The 19,802-nt window shown below is 44.2% G+C and overlaps 1 protein-coding gene across 1 annotated transcript in view; it reads right to left on the bottom strand.

Moving 5' to 3' along the window:
* The window catches only part of tsc1a (TSC complex subunit 1a), a 115,462-nt gene that overhangs the window by 8,635 nt on the left and 87,025 nt on the right, over window positions 1–19,802 (bottom strand). Inside the window, 4 exon segments of the mRNA XM_056278079.1 lie at window positions 303–490; window positions 4,756–5,049; window positions 14,454–14,573; window positions 14,947–15,057. Coding sequence (XP_056134054.1) covers window positions 303–490; window positions 4,756–5,049; window positions 14,454–14,573; window positions 14,947–15,057 — 713 coding nt within the window.

Below are 19,802 nucleotides of genomic sequence, written 5' to 3'. Positions count from 1 at the left end.
ATGTGATGATGATGCTTAACATGGAGAGCACGAGGTTAACCATAGGTCAAAATGAGTAGAGGAGTTAAAAGAACCAGGATAACGAGTTCTAACGACAACATACTGCTGAACATCAGCTCTTTACTCAAGAAGACCTGAAGATGCATCATGAAGACACATCATGAAGATCCATCACATCCACAGCATCTGCTCTATTTGCTTACTACTGAGGGCTGATGGAGATGAAGTCAGCGAGTCTGCTAGATATGGCTGACTGGCCCCTGTGCTACATCAGTTATGTGTATGTCCGTGTGTGTTCTTACCTGGCCTGGCTCTTGGTTTCCTCCAGAAGCTTCTTCTGGTCCAGGATCAGTTGGTCTTTTCTGTTCAGCTGAGCCTCTAGCTCAGATATCCTGTGATTGGCTGCTTCCAGTCTCTGGCTCTTCTGGGCCTCACTCTCCCTCAGACGTTTCTCTTCCTTTCCCACCATGCACTGCAGCATAGACACTTCCTGATGTAGACAGGGATGCATCTGTCTGCTATAATCATATGTCTCAGTGTATACGATACTTGTACAGAATAGTATTATATACTTTATTATACTGTTTTTAGACGTATTACTGTTATCATATACAGTTGCGATCAAAATTATTCAACCCCCATTGCATATTAGGTTTATTGGCAAAATGTACAAATGTTCAGCTGTTTGCAATAAGCAAATTACATAATATCAGCTTAAATAGTTCAATACAACTAATATTACAAGGGTTTTATCCAAATTCAACACAAAATGTTACTTTTAATGACCACTGCAGTCTCAAAATTATCCAACCCCCTGAATAGAATCCCTCATAAGAGCACACATTTGCAAAGCAGGTGTTGTCTCAAGCACAACTGATGCAACTAATCAAGGGCTTCATTAGTTGCATCAGGTGTGCTTGAGATAGAACACATCAAATACCTGGACTGGCTAGGGGTTTCTTGACGTTGATGTTTGATTGCATGTTAGAAATATGGCTAAGTCAAGCGAATTGTCCAAAAAGTTAACAGAAGAGATCATTGCCTTGCACAAACAAGGAAAGGATACAAAAAGATAGCAAAGGCACTGACTGTTCCTAGAGATACAGTTGGAAGCATAGTTCGCAAGTTAAAAGTTAAAGGAACAGTGGCTACACATCCTGGACGTGGCAGAAAGAGGAAGCTACTGACGGCGGCCACCAGATTCCTGAGGAGGCAGGTGGTCAAAAACCCTCGAGTGACTGCAAAAGACCTGCAGCAAGACTTGATGGCAGCAGACACTGAGGTTGCAGTTTGTACATTAAGGCGTATACTAAACACTGAAAGGCTCCATGCCTGAACTCCAAAACGTAAACCACTACTGACCCAAAAGCACAAGAAAAGTCGGCTCCAATATGCTCAAAACCATATAAATAAGCCAAAGAGGTTTTGGGACTCTGTTTTGTGGAGCGATGAAACAAAACTGAAACTTTTCGGGCCTATGGATCAGCGGTATGTCTGGAGGAGGAAGAATGAAGCATACGCTGAAAAGAACACCCTGCCTACAGTGAAGCATGGCGGTGGCTCGGTGATGCTCTGGGGCTGCTCTGCTTCCTCTGGCACTGGAAACCTGCAGCGTGTGGAGGCAAGATAGATTCAATCAAGTATTAGGAAATCCTAGGAGAAAACATCATGCTGTCTGCGAGGACGCTGAAGCTTGGGCGTCATTGGACCTTCCAACAGGACAATGATCTCAAGCATACCTCAAAGTCCACCAAGGCTTGGTTTCAGAAGACGTCCTGGAAGATTCTAGAGTGGCCGTCACAGTCACGTGACTTGAACCCCTTGGAAATATCTGGTGGTATTTGAAGAAGGTGGTTGCAGCGCGCGAACCCAAGAAGATTAGTGCTGCCAGAAGCTGGTGTCTGGCTGTGCATCATGTTTGCAGCAGGTCATAAAAGCAAAAAGGTGCTCTACTAAGTACTAAAGACGCTTGTCATGAAGGGGTTGAATAATTTTGAGACTGCGGTAGTCATTACAAGTGGCATTTTGTGTTGAATTTGGAGAAACCACTTGTAATATTACAAACCCCAATTCCAATGAAGCTGGGACGTTGTGTAAAACGTGAATAAAAACAGAATACAATGATTCGCAAATCCTTTTCCACCTATATTCAACTGAATACACTACAAAGACAAGATATTTAATGTTCAAACTGATAAACTTTATTGTTTTTTGCAAATATTCACTCATTTTGAATTTGATGCCTGCAACACATTCCAAAGAAGCTGGGACAGGGGCAACAAAAGACTGGGAAAGTTGAGGAATGCTCAAAAAACACCTGTCTGGAACATTCCACAGGTGAACAGGTTAACTGGGAACAGGTGAGTGTCATGACTGGGTATAAAAGGAGCATCCCCGAAAGGCTCAGTCGTTCACAAGCAAGGATGGGGCGAGGTTTACCACTTCGTGAGCAACTGCGTGAGCAAATAGTCCAACAGTTTAAGAACAACGTTTCTCAACGTGCAACTGCAAGGAATTTAGGGATTTCATCACCTCCAGTCCATAATACCATCACAAGATTCAGAGAATCCGGAGAAATCTCTGCACGTAAGCGGCAAGGCCCAAAACCAACACTGAATGCCCGTGACCTTCGACCCCTCAGGCGGCCCTGCATTAAAAACCAACATCATTGTGTAAAGGATATGACCACGTGGGCTCAGGAACACTTGGGAAAACCATCGTCAGTTAACACAGTTCGTCGCTACATCTGCAAGTGCAAGTTAAAACTCTACCATGCAAAGCCAAAGCCAGATATCAACACCACCCAGAAACGCCGCCGGCTTCTCTGGCCCGAGCTCATCTGAGATGGACTGATGCAAAGTGGACAAGTGTGCTGTGGTCTGACGAGTCCACATTTCACATTGTTTTTGGAAATCATGGACATCGTGTCCTCCGGGCTAAAGAGGACCATCCAGATTGTTATCAGAGCAAAGTTCAAAAGCCAACATGTGTGATGGTATGGGGGTGTGTTAGTGCCCATGGCATCATGGGTAACTTGCACATCTGTGAAGGCACCATTAATGCTGAAAGGTACATACAGGTTTTGGAGCAACATATGCTGCCATCCAAGCGACGTCTTTTTCAGGGACATCCCTGCTTATTTCAGCAAGACAATGCCAAGCCACATTCGACACGTGTTACACCAGCGGGGCTTCGTAGTAAAAGAGTGCGGGTACTGGACCGGCCTGCCTGCAGTCCAGACCTGTCTCCCATTGAACATGAGCGGCGCACAATAAGCAAAATACGACAACGGAGACCCCGGACTGTTGAGCAACTGAAGTCGTACATCAAGTAAGAATGGGAAAGAATTCCACCTACCAAGCTTCAACAAGTAGTGTCCTCAGTTCCCAAACGCTTAATGAGTGTTGTTAAAAGGAAAGGTGGTGTAACACAGTGGTGAACATGCCCCTGTCCCAGCTTCTTTGGAACGTGTTGCAGGCATCACATTCACAATGAGTGAATATTTGCAAAAAAACAATAAAGTTTATCAGTTTGAACATTAAATATCTTGTCTTTGTAGTGTATTCAGTTGAATATAGGTGGAAAAGGATTTGCAAATCATTGTATTCTGTTTTTATTCACGTTTTACACAACGTCCCAACTTCACTGGAATCGGGGTTTGTAGTTGTGTTGAGCTATTTAAATTGTTGTTGTTTGATTTGTTTATTGCAAACAGCTGACAGTTTGTAAATTTTGCCAATAAACTTAATTTGGGCTTGAATAATTTTGATTGCGACTGTATGGTATTGTGTGATGTACTTTGAGTGTCCTAGTCACTGCTTCTTGATGATCTAAAACACACTTCAGCCAATGCACTTGACATGATATGTACTCTTTGCTGCGATATGATTACTATCTCGCAAATGTACTATTACTACCATTATTTCATATAGTGCTGCTTTTATATGATTCAGTTTAGCAAAAGTACTACTACTGCAACTTCACTGAGTACAACAATGACATGATTGTAGATTATAGATGGCGCCGGGGATAGCAGCCTCAGTACAGCGCTCTCGAGTACTTTGTGTGTCCGGTTACTCAAACCTGATTATTTTCACTAGAGAAGAAATACTTAACATTAAGCAGTTAACTCCAGAGTTGTCCCCCCCGCTTTTTTTTCTCCCCAATTGTACTTGGCCAATTAACCCACTCCTCTGAGCCGTCCTGGTCTCTGCTCCACCCCCTCTGCCGATCTGGGGAGGGCTGCAGACTACCATATGCCTCCTCCCATACATGTGGAGTCACCAGCCGCGTCTTTTCACCTGACAGTGAGGAGTTTCACCAGGGGGGCGTAACGCATGGGAGGATCACGCTATTCCCTCCAGTTTCCCTTCCTCCCCTCCTGAACAGGCACCCCGACTGACCAGAGGAGGCGCTAGCGCAGCGACCAGGACACATACCCACATCCGGCCTCCCACCCGCAGACAGCCAATTGTGTCTGTAGGGACACCCGACCAAGCCGGAGGAAACACAGGGATTCAATCCGGTGAGCCCTGTGTTGGTAGGCAACGGAATAGACCGCCACGCCACCCAGACGCTCCACTCCAGATAGTTCTTCACCAATTTTCACAAAACCGGAACGTTTTTTGGAGATTTTAGTTGGAGGAACATCAGCTCTCTGTGGGACATGGAGGCAGCGCAAATGGGGGGAAGTGGGCCGGCGTGCTGGTGAGGCTCCAACAGCGGGGATTTCAATCTGCACTCCCAGCAACTCACCTGGTGAATCTCCGCTCCATGCTTAACAAAATGGACTAGCTGCTTCTCAGTGGAAAAACAAGGACGTTGCACGTTCTGCTGCCCTTGTTTCACTGAAACCTGGCTCAGCGAATCCACCCCCGCTAGCGGGTTAAATGTGCCGGGCTTCTGCCTACACTGAGTGGATCGCATAACGGTGCTATCGAGGAAAGCGAAGGGTGGCGGAATTTGCTTCTCCATAAATGATGGTTGGTGTACAGATGTCACAGTGTTAAGTAAATACTGCAGCCCAAACTTGGAGTCATCGTTCATAAACTGCAAGCCACTTTATTCAACGCAGGAGTTTTCATTCTTCATCCTGGTTGGTGTTTACAGCCCACCCCAGGCCAGCATGAATGGCGCACTGCAAACCCTGGCCGACCAGATTAATGGCCTGGAACAAAAATATACACACAAACTTTTAATAATCTTTGGGGACTTCAAAAGAGCAAAATTAGTCTAGGAAATGCCAAAATACAGACAGCATATTAATTGTCCCACTAGGGAAAATAACACACGGGACCACTGCTAAACAGTTCTTAAAGATGCATATCGCTCTGTCCCCCGGGCAGCTTTGGGGCACTCTGATCACTGCCTGGTTCATCTTATTCCAACCTACCGGCAGAAACTAAAATCTGCAAAGCCTGTGGTTAAAACAGTGAAGAAATGGACCAGCGAAGCAAAGCAGGAGCTGCAGGACTGTTTGGACTGCACCGACTGGAGTGTATCTGAAGCTGCACCTGAAAACCTGGATGAACTAAATGACACTGTGACATCTTACATCAGCTTTTGTGAAGACTTGTGTGGCTACTAAGACCTTCTGCACATACAACAATAACAAGCCTGGATTCACAGCCACACTAAGAAAACTTCAGCAGGCCCAGCAAGATGCCTACAGACGAGCCCTGTACAAGCAGGCCAGAAATTCACTGACAGAAGGGATCAGAGTGTCTAACATAAGCTACACTGAACAGCTGAAAAACAGGTTTTCAGCCAGTAACCCTGTCAGTGTGGAGGGGTCTGCAAGACATCACCAAGTACAGAAGACTATCCCCCCATGCTGAGGCATACAAAGACCTGGCTGATGACCTGAACATCTTCTACTGCACATTTGAGAGGGACAAATTCCCACCCCTCACCCACTCCAACCCAACAACAACAGCCCCCACCACATCACTGGCAACTCCTGACTCACCCCCCAATATTCAGGCTGCACTCAAGATACGTGTGGAGGACATGAGCCGGCTTTTCCAGAGACAGAAGACCAGGAAAGAACCAGGTCCAGACGGTGTTTCCCCAAGCCTGTGCTGACCAACTGGCTCCAATCTTCACGCAGATCTTCAACAGATCCCTGGAGCTGTGTGACGTTCCCTCCTGCTTCAAATGCTACACCATCATCCCAGTCCCCAAGAAACCCTCCATCACAGGACTGAATGACCACAGGCCCGTCGTTCTGACGTGTGTGGTCGTGAAGCCTTTTTATTTTTTTTAAATTTTGGTTTTTCCCTTTTTCTCCCAATTTAGTGGCCAATTGCTCCCTATTCTAATTCAAACACCCACCCTTGTACTGCATGCGCTCGCCAACTGCATCTCTCTGGCCGGCAGTCTCGAAGGAGACACCTCCCCACTTCCGTGACAAGGCGAATCCAGGCCAAACCACTGCTTTTTCCGACACACACAGAGACGCACTCATGTGACGAACACAAGCCGACTCCGCCCCCTCCCAAAGACAGTGTTGCCAATTATTACTGCTTCATCGAATCTGGCCATAGTTGGATCTGACGAGACCGGGGCGCGAATCCCGGTCCCCAGTAGGCAAGTACATTGACACAAAGCCGATGCTTAGACCGCTACACCACCCTGTCATGAAGTCTTTTGAATGACTGTTGCCAGCCCACCTGAAGAATGTCTACTGGACCCCCTGCAGAAGAATGTCTACTGGACCCCTGCAGAAGAATGTCTACTGGACCCCTGCAGAAGAAAGTCTACTGGACCCCCTGCAGAAGAATGTCTACTGGACCCCTGCAGAAGAATGTCTACTGGACCCCTGCAGAAGAATGTCTACTGGACCCCTGCAGTTTGCCGACCAGGCAGCAGGTCAGTGGAGGATGCAGTCAACGTGAGACTGTACTACATCCTGCAGCACCTTGACTGCCCAGTAATCATCTGGATTTTAACTATTCTGAGTCCGATTCTGCTTATTGATTCTGGTTCTTAACAATTCTCAATTCCGATGCTTTGAGGGGCAGTGTCAAAACAGGTCACATGCTTATATATATATATATATAAAAAAAAAAACCAACTTATTTTTAAGAAACTTTACACAAGTTATATTCATATTCAAAACTGAAATACAGTTTATAGAAGAACCTGTTAATTTCATATACTTTAATTTGGTTGCTGTTATGAAATGATTCAATAATAATCAGCTCATTCTTTTTTCACCCCTGTCACACTTCCCTCATATATATCCTGCACCACTCCTACATACTTCTCTGCCACTCCTGATGTCCTCATACAATACCACACCTCCTCTCTCGGCACCCTGTCATATGCTTTCTCTAAATCTACAAAGACACAATGTGACTCTTTCTGGCCTTCTCTATACTTCTCCATCAACATTCTCAAAGCAAACATCACCTCTGTGGTGCTCTTTCCTGGCATGAAACCATACTGCTGCTGCTGATCATGACCTCTCCTCTTAACCTAGCTTCTATTACTCTTTCCCATATCTTCATGCTGTGGCTGATCATGACCTCTCCTCTTAACCTAGCTTCTATTACTCTTCCCCATATCTTCATGCTGTGGCTGATCAACTTTATACCTCTGTAGTTGCTACAGTTCTGCACATCACCCTTATTCTTGAAAGTCGGTACCAGTATTATTTATTACTACTATGCAGCGTTCTATTTATTATTACTATTTAGCCGTTCTATTTGACTATTATGTAGCGTTCTATTATTACTACTATGTAGGATTCTATTTATTATTACTGTGTAGTGTTCTATTTATGATTACTATGCAGCATTCTATTTATGATTACTGTGTAGAAGTCTATTTTATTAGTACCGTGTCGTGTTCTATTTATAATTATTATATAGCGTTCTATTGATTATTACTATGTAGCGTTCTATTTGTGATATTATGTAGCGTTCTATTTATTATTACTATGTAGCGTTCTATTTGTGATTATTATGTAGCGTTCTATTTATTATTGCTATGTAGCGTTCTATTTGTGATTATTATGTAGCGTTCCATTTATTATTACTATGTAGCATTCTATTTTTAGCATTCTATTTATTATTACTATGTAGCATTCTATTTATTACTATGTAGCGTTCCATTTATTACTATGTAGCGCTCCATTTATTACTACTATGTAGCGTTCTATTTATTATTACTATGTAGCGTTCTATTTGTGATTATTATGTAGCGTTCTATTTATTATTGCTATGTAGCGTTCTATTTGTGATTGTTATGTAGCGTTCTATTTATTATTGCTATGTAGCGTTCTATTTGTGATTGTTATGTAGCGTTCTATTTATTATTACTATGTAGCGTTCTATTTATTATTACTATGTAGCGTTCTATTTGTGATTATTATGTAGCGTTCTATTTATTATTGCTATGTAGCGTTCTATTTGTGATTATTATGTAGCGTTCTATTTATTATTACTATGTAGCGTTCTATTTATTATTACTATGTAGCATTCTATTTTTAGCATTCTATTTATTATTACTATGTAGCATTCTATGTTTAGCATTCTATTTATCATTACTATGTAGCGTTCCATTTATTATTACTATGTAGCGCTCCATTTATTACTACTATGTAGCGTTCTGTTTATTATTATTATGTAGTGTTCTATTTGTAGCATTGTAATGGTTATAGGGATACATAATTCCCCTTATTGAGCTAGTAGGAACGTTTGTTTACAGCTGATGTTTGCAAGGTTCATGTGTACAGTGATACACTTCCACTGTGCGGGTTTTTGTCGTTGTTGTTATGGTGAAGGAATAAATGGTGCACGCTGTGTAGCCGAAAGAGAAAGTTGTCACGACTCCTGATTGAGCTCCTCTACACCAGAATTCGCCTTAATACGAAAAGTCAGTGTGGCGAGGGGGGCGGATCTCTCTGCCCGCCGAACAGGAGCTGGGGGCTGGTTAACCGCAGGCAAAGCAGCAGAGTCCTCACACCAAGAGACAAACATCGGGGTCACCAGTGTAGAGGAGCTCAAGCAGGAGTCGTGACAACTTTCTCTTTCGGCTACAAATGTGCAACATTTATTCCTCACCATAACAACAACGACAAAAACCCGCGCAGCGGAAGTGTGTCACTGTAAACACGAACCGAGAAAACAGCAGCTGTAAACTAACGTTCCCACTAGCTCAATAAGGGGAATTATGTATCCCTATAACCACTACAGCATTCTATTTATTAATACTATGTAGCATTCTATTTATTAATACTATGTAGCGTTCTATTTATTATAACTATGTAGCGTTCCATTAACTACTATGTAGCGTACTAGTTATTATTACTATGCAGCATTCTATTTTTAGCTTTCTATTTATTATTACTATGCAGCGTTCTATTTATAATTACTATGTAGCGTTATATTTATGATTACTATGTTGCATTCTATTTATGATTAGTATGTAGCATTCAATTTATTATCACTAGTGTAATAAAACTAGTGTGCATTTTAACTTCTGGAGTGATTCTGAATTGCTGGTTCATCTAGAATAGAGTAAGTATCATCTTTCTTGCTTAACAAGTTGCTACTAGTCTTATTCCAGCTGCTTGAGTATTAGTCCTTTTCTCTGTACACCTGCTGCTGGTTCCTAGTGGGAACTAGTGGGATCTTATTCTAGCTGTAGCTGTCTTATTCTAGCTGTAGCTGTTTTTCACTTAGTGTGTCCTTAAATATTTCTTGTTGTCTAGCTGTTTTGACTTAGTTACCCTTTTAGCTTACAAATATATTCCCTGGTAACTTGCTGTTTGCAGTTTTAATTGTATTGTGTGAGGTTTGATAGAGTTTTACATAAGTGACCAGTTTTTGGGCAATAGGCCTATTTTCAGTGTACCTCTTTGGCCAACTGGGTGTTAAGTGGCTAGGGTGTGGCCTGCACTCCTGGCAGACAATTAGCAATCAGTGTTCTTTAAATCACTGCTGCTGCTTGGAAGCTAACGCTTCCAAGCGTCAGGCAAACAGGTCTAGGTTGAACGAAGGCAAGCATGACTTTTTCAAGCCAAGACTTTGTCAAGCAAGGACTGCTCTGTTTAGATCCGGTCAGTCATCTGTATTTTGTGTACCTAGTATAGACTATGTGTTTCCTTCGCATTCCTGTCCTTTCCTCTTCCCAGGGCTGGCGTAGACGTTGGGTCACTCCGAGGCGCTGTGACCCTACCAATCTCATCTATCCCACTCTCTCCACTCACGTTGAGCAAGTGGTGACGGGAGGGCTCTGGAATTGCCAGTCTGCGGTGCCGAAAGCTGAGTTTATCTCAGGCTACGCATCCTTGCTCTCCCTCAACTTTCTTGCTCTAACTGAGACCTGGATCATGCCAGAAAACACTATCACACCCGCAGCTCTGACTGATGTGTACTCTTTATCTCACACTCCCAGAGCTGGGAGGCGAGGTGGTGGTACTGGCCTGCTAATCTCCTCGAAATGGAAATACTCTCTTGTTTCCACTCCACAATTCTCTCCACCCTCTTTTGAATTTCATGCTGTTACTGTCTCTTATCCAGTCAAACTCACCATCATGGTTGTGTACCACCCACCAGGCCCCCTTGGTGAGTTTCTGGAGGAGCTTGACACACTTGTCTCACACTTCCCTGTTGATGACTCTGCACTTACCCTTCTCAGTGACTTCAACATCCACACAGACAAGCTAGATCCTCTTCTCTCTTTCCTCTCCTCCTTTGACCTTCACCTCTCACCCTCTCCTCCTACCCACAAGGTTGGCAACCAGCTGGACCTTATCTTTACTAGACACTGTCCTATTTCCAATCTCTCTGTTACTCCCCTCCATCTCTCTGACCACTATTGCATGTCCTACTCTCTCTCCGTCTCTTCATCCCTCAGCCCCTCCCCCTGCCCACATGGTTTCCATCCGTAGACCCCGTCGCTCTCTCTCCGCCACTGATCTTTCTGCCTCTGTTACCTCTATCCTCCCTACACCTGAATCTTTCTCTCTCCTACCCACTGACACTGCTACTGATGTTCTTCTCTCTACCCTCTCCTCTTCTCTGGACAATCTGTCCCCTCAACTCCAGGCCTGCACGCCCAACTCTACCTGCCCCTTGGCTGACCGACTCAGTACGTACTGACAAACGGAGCCTAAGAGTGGCAGAGCGCAAATGGAGAAACGGCAAACTCCCAGAGGACCTTCTCAACTTCCAATCCACTTCTTTCCTCTGCCTCTAATCCTAAGAAACTCTTTGAAACCTTCTCTACACTTCTTCAACCCCCACCTCCTCCTCCTACTTCCTCCCTTCTCCCTGATGACTTCGCTAACTTCTTTGACAAGAAGGTAAACGACATCAGATCCTCTTTTTCTTACCACCCGGTTAGTGGTGCTTGCACTATCCCACCCTCTGCACTCCCCCTCACCTCTCCACGTCCCACCCTATCCCACCTCGCTCCCCTCTCCCCCGACAAGGTCCTCAACCTCATCACATCCAGTCGCCCCACCACATGCTCCCTTGCCCCGGTCCCCTCCCCTCTTCTTCAGTCTATAGCCCCTGAACTCCTTCCCTTTCTAACCCACCTCATCAGCACCTCCCTCCAGGCAGGATGCTTTCCATCCATTTTCAAGACTGCTAGAGTCACCCCCCTTCTCAAGAAACCATCACTTAACCCCTCTGATGTCAAAAACTACAGACCGGTTTACCTTCTAACCTTTCTATCCAAAACTTTCGAACGTGTTGTCTTTAAACAACTTTATTTGTACCTCCACCAGAACAACCTCCTGGACCCCAACCAGTCTGGGTTCAGGGTGGGTCACTCGACAGAGACGGCACTCCTTGCAGTGACAGAATTGCTGCACTCTGCGACAGCAAACTCTCTCTCCTCTGTCCTGATACTCCTGGACCTGTCAGCTGCGTTCGACACAGTGAACCAACAGATCCTCCTCTCTACCTTCGAGGGCAGGGTGTCACAGGCTCTGCACTCTCAATGTTTGCATCCTACCTGACGGGTCGCTCCTACCAGGTGGCATGGAGGGGATCTGTGTCGGAGCCTCGTAGACTGACTACAGGCATTTCACAGGGTTTTGTTCTGGGTCCTCTCCTTTTCTCCCTGTACACGACATCCCTGGGTTCTGCATGACTTCTCTTACCATTGTTATGCCGATGACACCCAGCTGATCTTGTCCTTTCCTCCCTCTGACACACAAGTAGAGACACGCATTGCTGTGTGCTTGACTGACATCTCGGAGTGGATGGTGACACACCACCTGAAGCTCAATCTGGACAAGACAGAGCTGATGTTCCTCCCGGGGAAAGGTTGCCCGCACCGAGCCCTGGCCATCAACATTGACAACACCGTGGTGACGCCGACTCGGACTGCGAAGAATCTGGGTGTGATCCTGGATGACCAACTGTCGTTTACTGCAAACGTTGCATCGGTTGCTCGCTCCTGCAGATTTCTCCTCTATAACATCAGGAGGATTCGCCCATTCCTCACTGACGAGACGGCACAGGTGCTCATCCCGGCTCTGGTGATCTCCTGGCTGGACTACGGCAAATCCCTCCTTGCTGGTGCCCCGGCGTCGGCCATCAGACCTCTGGAGCTTGTTCAGAAAGCTGCAGCTCGTCTGGTGTTCAACCACCCTAAGTTCTCCCACACAACTCCCCTTCCCATGTCTCTACACTGGCTCCCAGTAGCTGCTCGCATCCAGTTTAAGACTCTAGTGCTAGCCTACAGGGCAGTGAAAGGAACAGCTCCTTCCTATCTCCAGGCCATGGTCAAGCCCTACACCCCCGCCCGACCACTTCGCTCTGCTGCCTCGGGACGCCTGATTGCCCCGTTGCTCAGAGGCCCCTGCTGTTGATCAACCCGGTCATGGCTCTTTTCTATCCTGGCCCCACAGTGGTGGAATGAACTCCCCACTGAGTCAGGACAGCGGGGTCGCTGTCCATCTTTCGGCGCAGGTTGAAAACTCACCTCTTCAAGAACTACTACCCTGTTACTTGCTCTTAGCACATATTGTATTCACTCATTTAAAAAACAAAAAAAAATCTCTTTCTTGCACTTTTACTTTAGCACTGGTTTTGCTCTTAGATGCTTGTTTAGATGCACTTATGACCTCTGATGACTAGTAGTTCTCCTGATCTCCTACGGTACATGATGCTCTTATGACCTCTGATGACTAGTAGTTCTCCTGATGTCCTACGTTACATGATGCTCTTATTGTAAGTCGCTTTGGATAAAAGCGTCGGCTACATGACTGGAATGTAATGTAATGTACTATGTAGCGTTCCATTTATTATTACTATATAGTGTTCTATTTATGCTGAATATGAGGCTGCCAGGAAAGAGGAGAAGAGGAAGACCAAAGAGGAGGTTTATGGATGTGGTGAGGGAAGACATGCAGGTGGCTGGTGTGACAGAGGAAGATGCAGAAGACAGGAAAAAATGGAAACGGATGATCTGCTGTGGCGCCCCCTAATGGGAGCAGCCGGAAGTTGTAGTAGTAGTAGTAGATGTAGCGTTCTATCTATGCTTACTATGTAGCATTCCATTTATATTATTACTATGTAGCATTCTATTTATTATTACTATGTATCGTTCCATTTATTATCACTATGTAGCATACTATTTATTATTACTATGTGGTGTCCCATTTATTATTACTATGTAGTGTTCTAATTATTATCATTTATTATTACTAAGTAGCGTGCCATTTATTATAACTATGTAGCGTTCTATTTATGATTACTATGTAGCATTCTATTTATGATTATGTAGCGTTCTATTTATTATTATTGATTATTACTATGTAGCGTTCTATTTATGATTACTATGTAGCATTCCATTTATATTATTACTATGTAGCATTCTATTTATTATTACTATGTATCGTTCCATTTATTATCACTATGTAGCATACTATTTATTATTACTATGTGTGTCCCATTTATTATTACTATGTAGTGTCCTATTTATTATCATTTATTATTACTAAGTAGCGTGCCATTTATTATAACTATGTCGCCTTCTATTAATGATTACTATGTAGCGTTCTATTTATAATTATTGATTATTACTATGTAGCGTTCTATTTATGATTATGTAGCGTTCTATTTATTATTATTTATTATTACTATGTAGCATTCCATTTATTATTACTGTGTAGAGTTCTATTCATTATTATTACAATGTAGCGTTCTATTTATTATTACTATGTAGCGTTCTATTTATGATTACTATGTAGCGTTCTATTTATTATTACTGTGTAGAGTTCTATTTATTATTACTATGCAGCGTTCTATTTATTATTACTATGTAGTGTTCTATTTACGATTACTATGTAGTATTCTGTGATGTCAGCTGGTACCACTACACAGATCTCTCTGGTAGTTGCTGACTGTCTTGTTAGCTGTATGGATATAAGCATCTGCTGAGGGAGTAAATGCAAGTATATCTGAATTTTGTGTGTGTGTGTGTACCTGTTTGTAGAGTGGGTCTCTCTCTTGTTGAAAGGTCAACAGTCTGTTTGTCTCTTGCAGTAGAAGAAGTTGTCTGTTCAACAGGGATATCTGCTGCTTCATCTCCTCTCTGCTAACTAACTACGCGCACATGCGTATGCATGCATACACGAGAGAGACAGAGAGAGAGAGAGAGAGAGAGAGAGAGAGAGAGAGAGAGAGAGAGAGAGAGAGAGAGAGAGAGAGAGAGACAGAGACACACACACACACACACAGAACCACTGGTCTATATGTGTAATCCTGTATACTGAGATTCATTATATGTTTTGTATCTATGTACAACAAATAGACTTGTCGCATAAAATGACATAACAGGCTGCACTGCCATCCCTGGGACTCAGTCCAGACTCTGGCCTAAACAAACCGGGACAGATTAAGGTGAGAGAGTGTTTCTCTTGAGACACGCCACTCAATGATGCACCTGGTGTAGTGGGCCAATGAGAAGCCTCCATACCTTGAGTGACAGCTGTGTTAGCTGGTGTTCAGCACCGTAAGCCTCGTTATTGGCCTTCTGAAGCTCCACCTCCAACTCTCCAAGCCTGCTATGACACTCCTGGAGCTCACTCTAAAACAAGCAAGCATAATATGAGTTGATGCAATTCTAAACTAGAAAAATGCTTTTCCACAGAAAACGCGTGTGAATGCTGAGCTGCTGAAAGAAATCACGAAAGCATTGCTGAAAATGGATAAATAGGAAAAGTCAGACAGTCACTAGCCTACCTGAAATACCTGGAAACTGAAATGGCTGAATATTTTAAAAGTTTTAAAGGTATAAAAAACTGAAAAATTTGTCTTAATGTGCTAAATACCTAAACAATTTGATTGTTGGAAACTGAAATGTGTGTAGAATGAGAGGAGGGGTTGAATGAGAGGAGGGGTAGTGATGAAGATGAAGAGTGATGAAGAAGAAGGGTAGTGATGAAGAAGAAGGGTAGTGATGAAGATGAAGAGTAGCGATGAGGGGAAGGGTAGTGATGAAGATGAAGAGTGGTGATGAAGAGGAAGGGTAGGAAGGTTGTAGGAAGGTAGGATAGCAGGGAGGTGGTAGGAAAGTTGTAGGGAGGAAGGTAGGAAGGAAGGTAAGGTTGTAGGAAGGAAGGTAGGTAGGAAGCAAGGTAGGAAGGTAAGAAGGTTGTAGGAAGGATGGTAGGAAGCAAGGTAGGAAAGTTGTAGGAAGGAAGGAAGGTAGGTAGGAAGAAAGGTAGGAAGATTGTATGAAGGTAGGAAGGCAGGAAAGGTGTGGGAAGGAAGGTAGGAAGCAAGGTAGGAGGGTTTTAGGAAGGAAGGAAGGCAGGTAGGAAGGAAGGTAAGAAGGTTGTAGGAAGGAAGGTAGTAAGGTTGTCAGAAGGAAGGAAGGCAGGTAGGAAGGAAGGTAAGAAGGTTGTAGGAAGGAAGGTAGTAAGGTTGTAGGAAGGTAGGAAGGAAGGTAGGTAGGTAGGAAGGAAGGTAGGAAGTTTGAAGAGGGCGGAAGAGCAGTTAAGAAGTGGCAGAAGCTGATCAAATCTACCAGGTGCTGAGAGTTGACAGTAATTAGCCTGGCAGTTGAGTTTCAAGTTGATATGTGATGTCACAATAGGACTGGACATTCTAACAGGCAAAGCGTATGGCAGAATTGCTAAACTTTAGAGCTGAATTGTTCAAAAACTATAACATATTTTTAAAATCTGAATAGGATTCTGAAAGAGCCGAATGTCCTGAACTGTTTAAGCTTTAAATGGGGTTTCTAGCTCAAAACATGAAGGAGGAGATACAGTTCAAAGGTGACGAGGGTTTCAACCTTTCCCCATAGACTTCCATTGTTTTGAAAAAGTACAAAAAGCTTAATATGTCTAAAAGTATAAAAGATTACCGAAATGTGAGCCTTAATGGGCTTAAAGAGATGAACATTTTGATACCTGAATGGTTCCAGTGGCTAAAAGTATGAAGGAGTAAAAGAGGTGGAAAGGTTGCAAAAGTCCCCCATTGACTCCCATCCAAAAAAATGGCTGAAAAAAGTTGAATATTTCAAAAAGTTCAAAAGGTATGAACAGTCTGAAAGGGGAGCACTAATGCCCTTAATGAGTTGAAAATTTTGACAGTTGAATGGTTTCAGTAGCTAAAAGTATGAAGGAGCTACAAAGTGTCAAACAATGGGCGGAAGAAAAATAAATAAATAAAGAACTGCAAAGCAACAGTGTGAATGCCCCCAGCACTCACGCTAAAACTTCTAAAAAAGAGACTCGCTTTCTCCCTCCAAGTTAACAAATCAGCCTACATCAGACTAAGCCTGACTGACAAATCCAACAGTGAAAGGTAGAACGAGTAGGATTTGTCAGTTGCAGTTTGTAAACACAACATTCAAAGTTGGCCCCTCCCCCCCAGCTCAACCGCGTCTGTGCTGCCTCTCCTGGTATGCAGTACCTCCACCACACCACTAGGTAGAACATGTGAGTTTAACGTGTGTAGAGTGTGGAAGAAGAAAACAGCAGCAGCTGGCGCTAGCAGTGTGACGTCAGCAGCTATTAGTTCGTGTCCCAGAGCACAGGACATACATGCCTGTAAGTAATAGCACATGTCGTTTTATGTTGAGCATTTTGAAGTAAAAGCGATCGCTTGTTAAGATAATATCGTGATGCTAATTTCTGTTAGTGCGTCGATGACAATTTCCATTATGTTAGCTTTATGCTAGCGGACTAAGCTAACCCTAACCCTAACCCTGCTAGCGGACTAAGCTCTAATTATTTTCCACATTTAATTTAGTGAATATGTTATGTAACTAAAATGTGATTTAATGTGTTTTTTCTTGTTTTTTGTGATTTTGCAGCGCCTTTATTTGGGATCCAAAGGAGTTGAGTCAAGTGCAACTGGACTTGGTATACACTCACTGGCCACTTTATTAGGTACACCTTGCTAGTACTGGGTTGGACCCCCTTTTGCCTTCAGAACTGCCTTAATCCTTCGTGGCATAGATTCAACAAGGTACTGGAAACATTCCTCAGAGAGTTTGGTCCATATTGACATAATAGCATCACGCAGTTGCCGCAGATTTGTCGGCTGCACATCCATGATGCGAATCTCCCGGTCCACCACATCCCAAAGTTGCTCTATTGGATTGAGATCTGGTGACTGTGGAGGCCATTTGAGTACAGTGAACTCATTGTCATGTTCAAGAAACCAGTCTGAGATGATTCGAGCTTTATGACATGGCGCGTTATCCTGCTGGAAGTAGCCATCAGAAGATGGGAACACTGTGGTCATAAAGGGATGGACATGGTCAGCAACAATACTCAGGTAGGCTGTGGTGTTGACACGATGCTCAATTGGTACTAAGGGGCCCAAAGTGTGCCAAGAAAATATCCCCCACACCATTACACCACCACCACCAGCCTGAACCGTTGATACAAGGCAGGATGGATCCATGCTTTCATGTTGTTGACGCCAAATTCTGACCCTACCATCCGAATGTCGCAGCAGAAATCGAGACTCATCAGACCAGGCAACGTTTTTCCAATCTTCTATTGTCCAATTTTGGTGAGCTTGTGCAAATTGTAGCCTCAGTTTCCTGTTCTTAGCTGACAGGAGTGGCACCCGGTGTGGTCTTCTGCTGCTGTAGCCCATCTGCCTCAAGGTTCAACGTGTTGTGCGTTCAGAGATGCTCTTCTGCATACCTCGGTTGTAATGAGTGGTTATTTGAGTTACTGTTGCCTTTCTATCAGCTTGAACCAGTCTGGCCATTCTCCTCTGACCTCTGGCATCAACAAGGCATTTTCGCTCACAGAACTGCTGCTCACTGGATATTTTCTCTTTTTCGGACCATTCTCTGTAAACCCTAGAGATGGTTGTGCGTGAAAATCCCAGTAGATCAGCAGTTTCTGAAATACTCAGACGAGCCCGTCTGGCACCAACAACCATGCCACGTTCAAAGTCACTTAAATCACCTTTCTTCCCCATTCTGTTGCTCGGTTTGAACTGCAGCAGATCGTCTTGACCATGTCTACATGCCTAAATGCATTGAGTTGCTGCCATGTGATTGGCTGATTAGAAATTTGTGTCAACGAGCAGCTGGACGGGTGTGCCTAATAAAGTGGCCGGTGAGTGTATATCCGTGAAGACGTTTCGCCTCTCATCCAAGAGGCTTCCTCAGTTTGTGCCTTTCTGACTAGACCAAGCTAGTCTGACTGGCTGCTGATGAGACTCAGTTATTTATCCTCTAGGAGTCGTTGTCAAACTCAGAGCTATAGATGTCCATGGCTCTTTGTGTCCCGGTGTTTACCAATGCCCGTCGCTAACAGAGCCATAGATATGAGTGGCTCTTTTGTGTACCGATGTTTGGCCGCGCCTGTCGTTATCGGAGCTATTGATTTGCATTTGTTTAGCAGCGACGGTCGTTGGGGGTGTTAGTTTCGACTTCATTGTTCAGTGGTCATGAGAGTGGTTGGAGCCGTTAGTGAGCGACTGTTGTTCTTGGAGGCTAGGCTTCTTGAGTCTCCTGGGTAGAGATGAAAGGACGGCATTGTAAGTGGGAGATAGGTGGTGTCGCAGACCTCCTCCTCTGTTGAGGGATGGTTTTTCCAGTTTCACATAGATGGCTTCCTTCACCCCTCTTTCAAACCATCTATCTTCTCTGTCCAAAATGTGTACGTTGCTGTCCTCGAAGGAGTGTGTCTTCTCCTTTAGGTGTAGATAGACTGCTGAGTCTTGTCCTGAGGAGTTTGGCCTTCTGTGTTGGGCCATCCGTTTGTGTAGTGGTTGTTTGGTTTCTCCTATGTATAGGTCAGTGCAATCCTCATTGCATTGTACGGCATACACCAGATTGCTTTTTTGGGTGTGTGGTACATGGTCTTTGGGATGAACCAGTCTTTGTCAGAGTGTATTGCTGGGTTTGAAGTGTACCGGGATGCGGTGTTTGTTGAAAATTCTCCCGAGTTTCTCGGAGACCCCAGAAACATACGGGATGACTGTGCTCTTCCTTCTGTTCCTTTTCTCCTCGTCGCTCACCTGGTTGGACTTTTTGGAACGTGTTGCAGTTTTCACAAAGGTCCAACTGGGGAAGCTGCAGGTTTTTAAAGCTCCCCTCAGGTGTTTGTGTTCTTCTCGTTGGGCCTGAGTGCTGCTGGGCACATTGTCAGCTCTGTGTTGCAGAGTTCTGATGATGCTCAGTTTGTGTTCCAGAGGCAATAAACATTCAGACTGCACCTGGAATCCTTTGTCTCTCATTGGAAGAACTGTTTTAAGTTTCAAGTGTGAAAGCTCATCAACCATGCCAAGTCCTGCAGAGAAAAGAATGGAAGCCACACTGGAAACAAGAGCAAGAGTCTCTGGTTCTATACA

Source organism: Lampris incognitus, chromosome 1 (genome assembly GCF_029633865.1).
Source record: "Lampris incognitus isolate fLamInc1 chromosome 1, fLamInc1.hap2, whole genome shotgun sequence".
NCBI classification, from domain to species: Eukaryota; Metazoa; Chordata; class Actinopteri; order Lampriformes; family Lampridae; genus Lampris; species Lampris incognitus.
The sequence above is the reverse complement of the archived record's forward strand: the minus strand, read 5'-3'. Positions and strand labels throughout refer to the sequence as shown.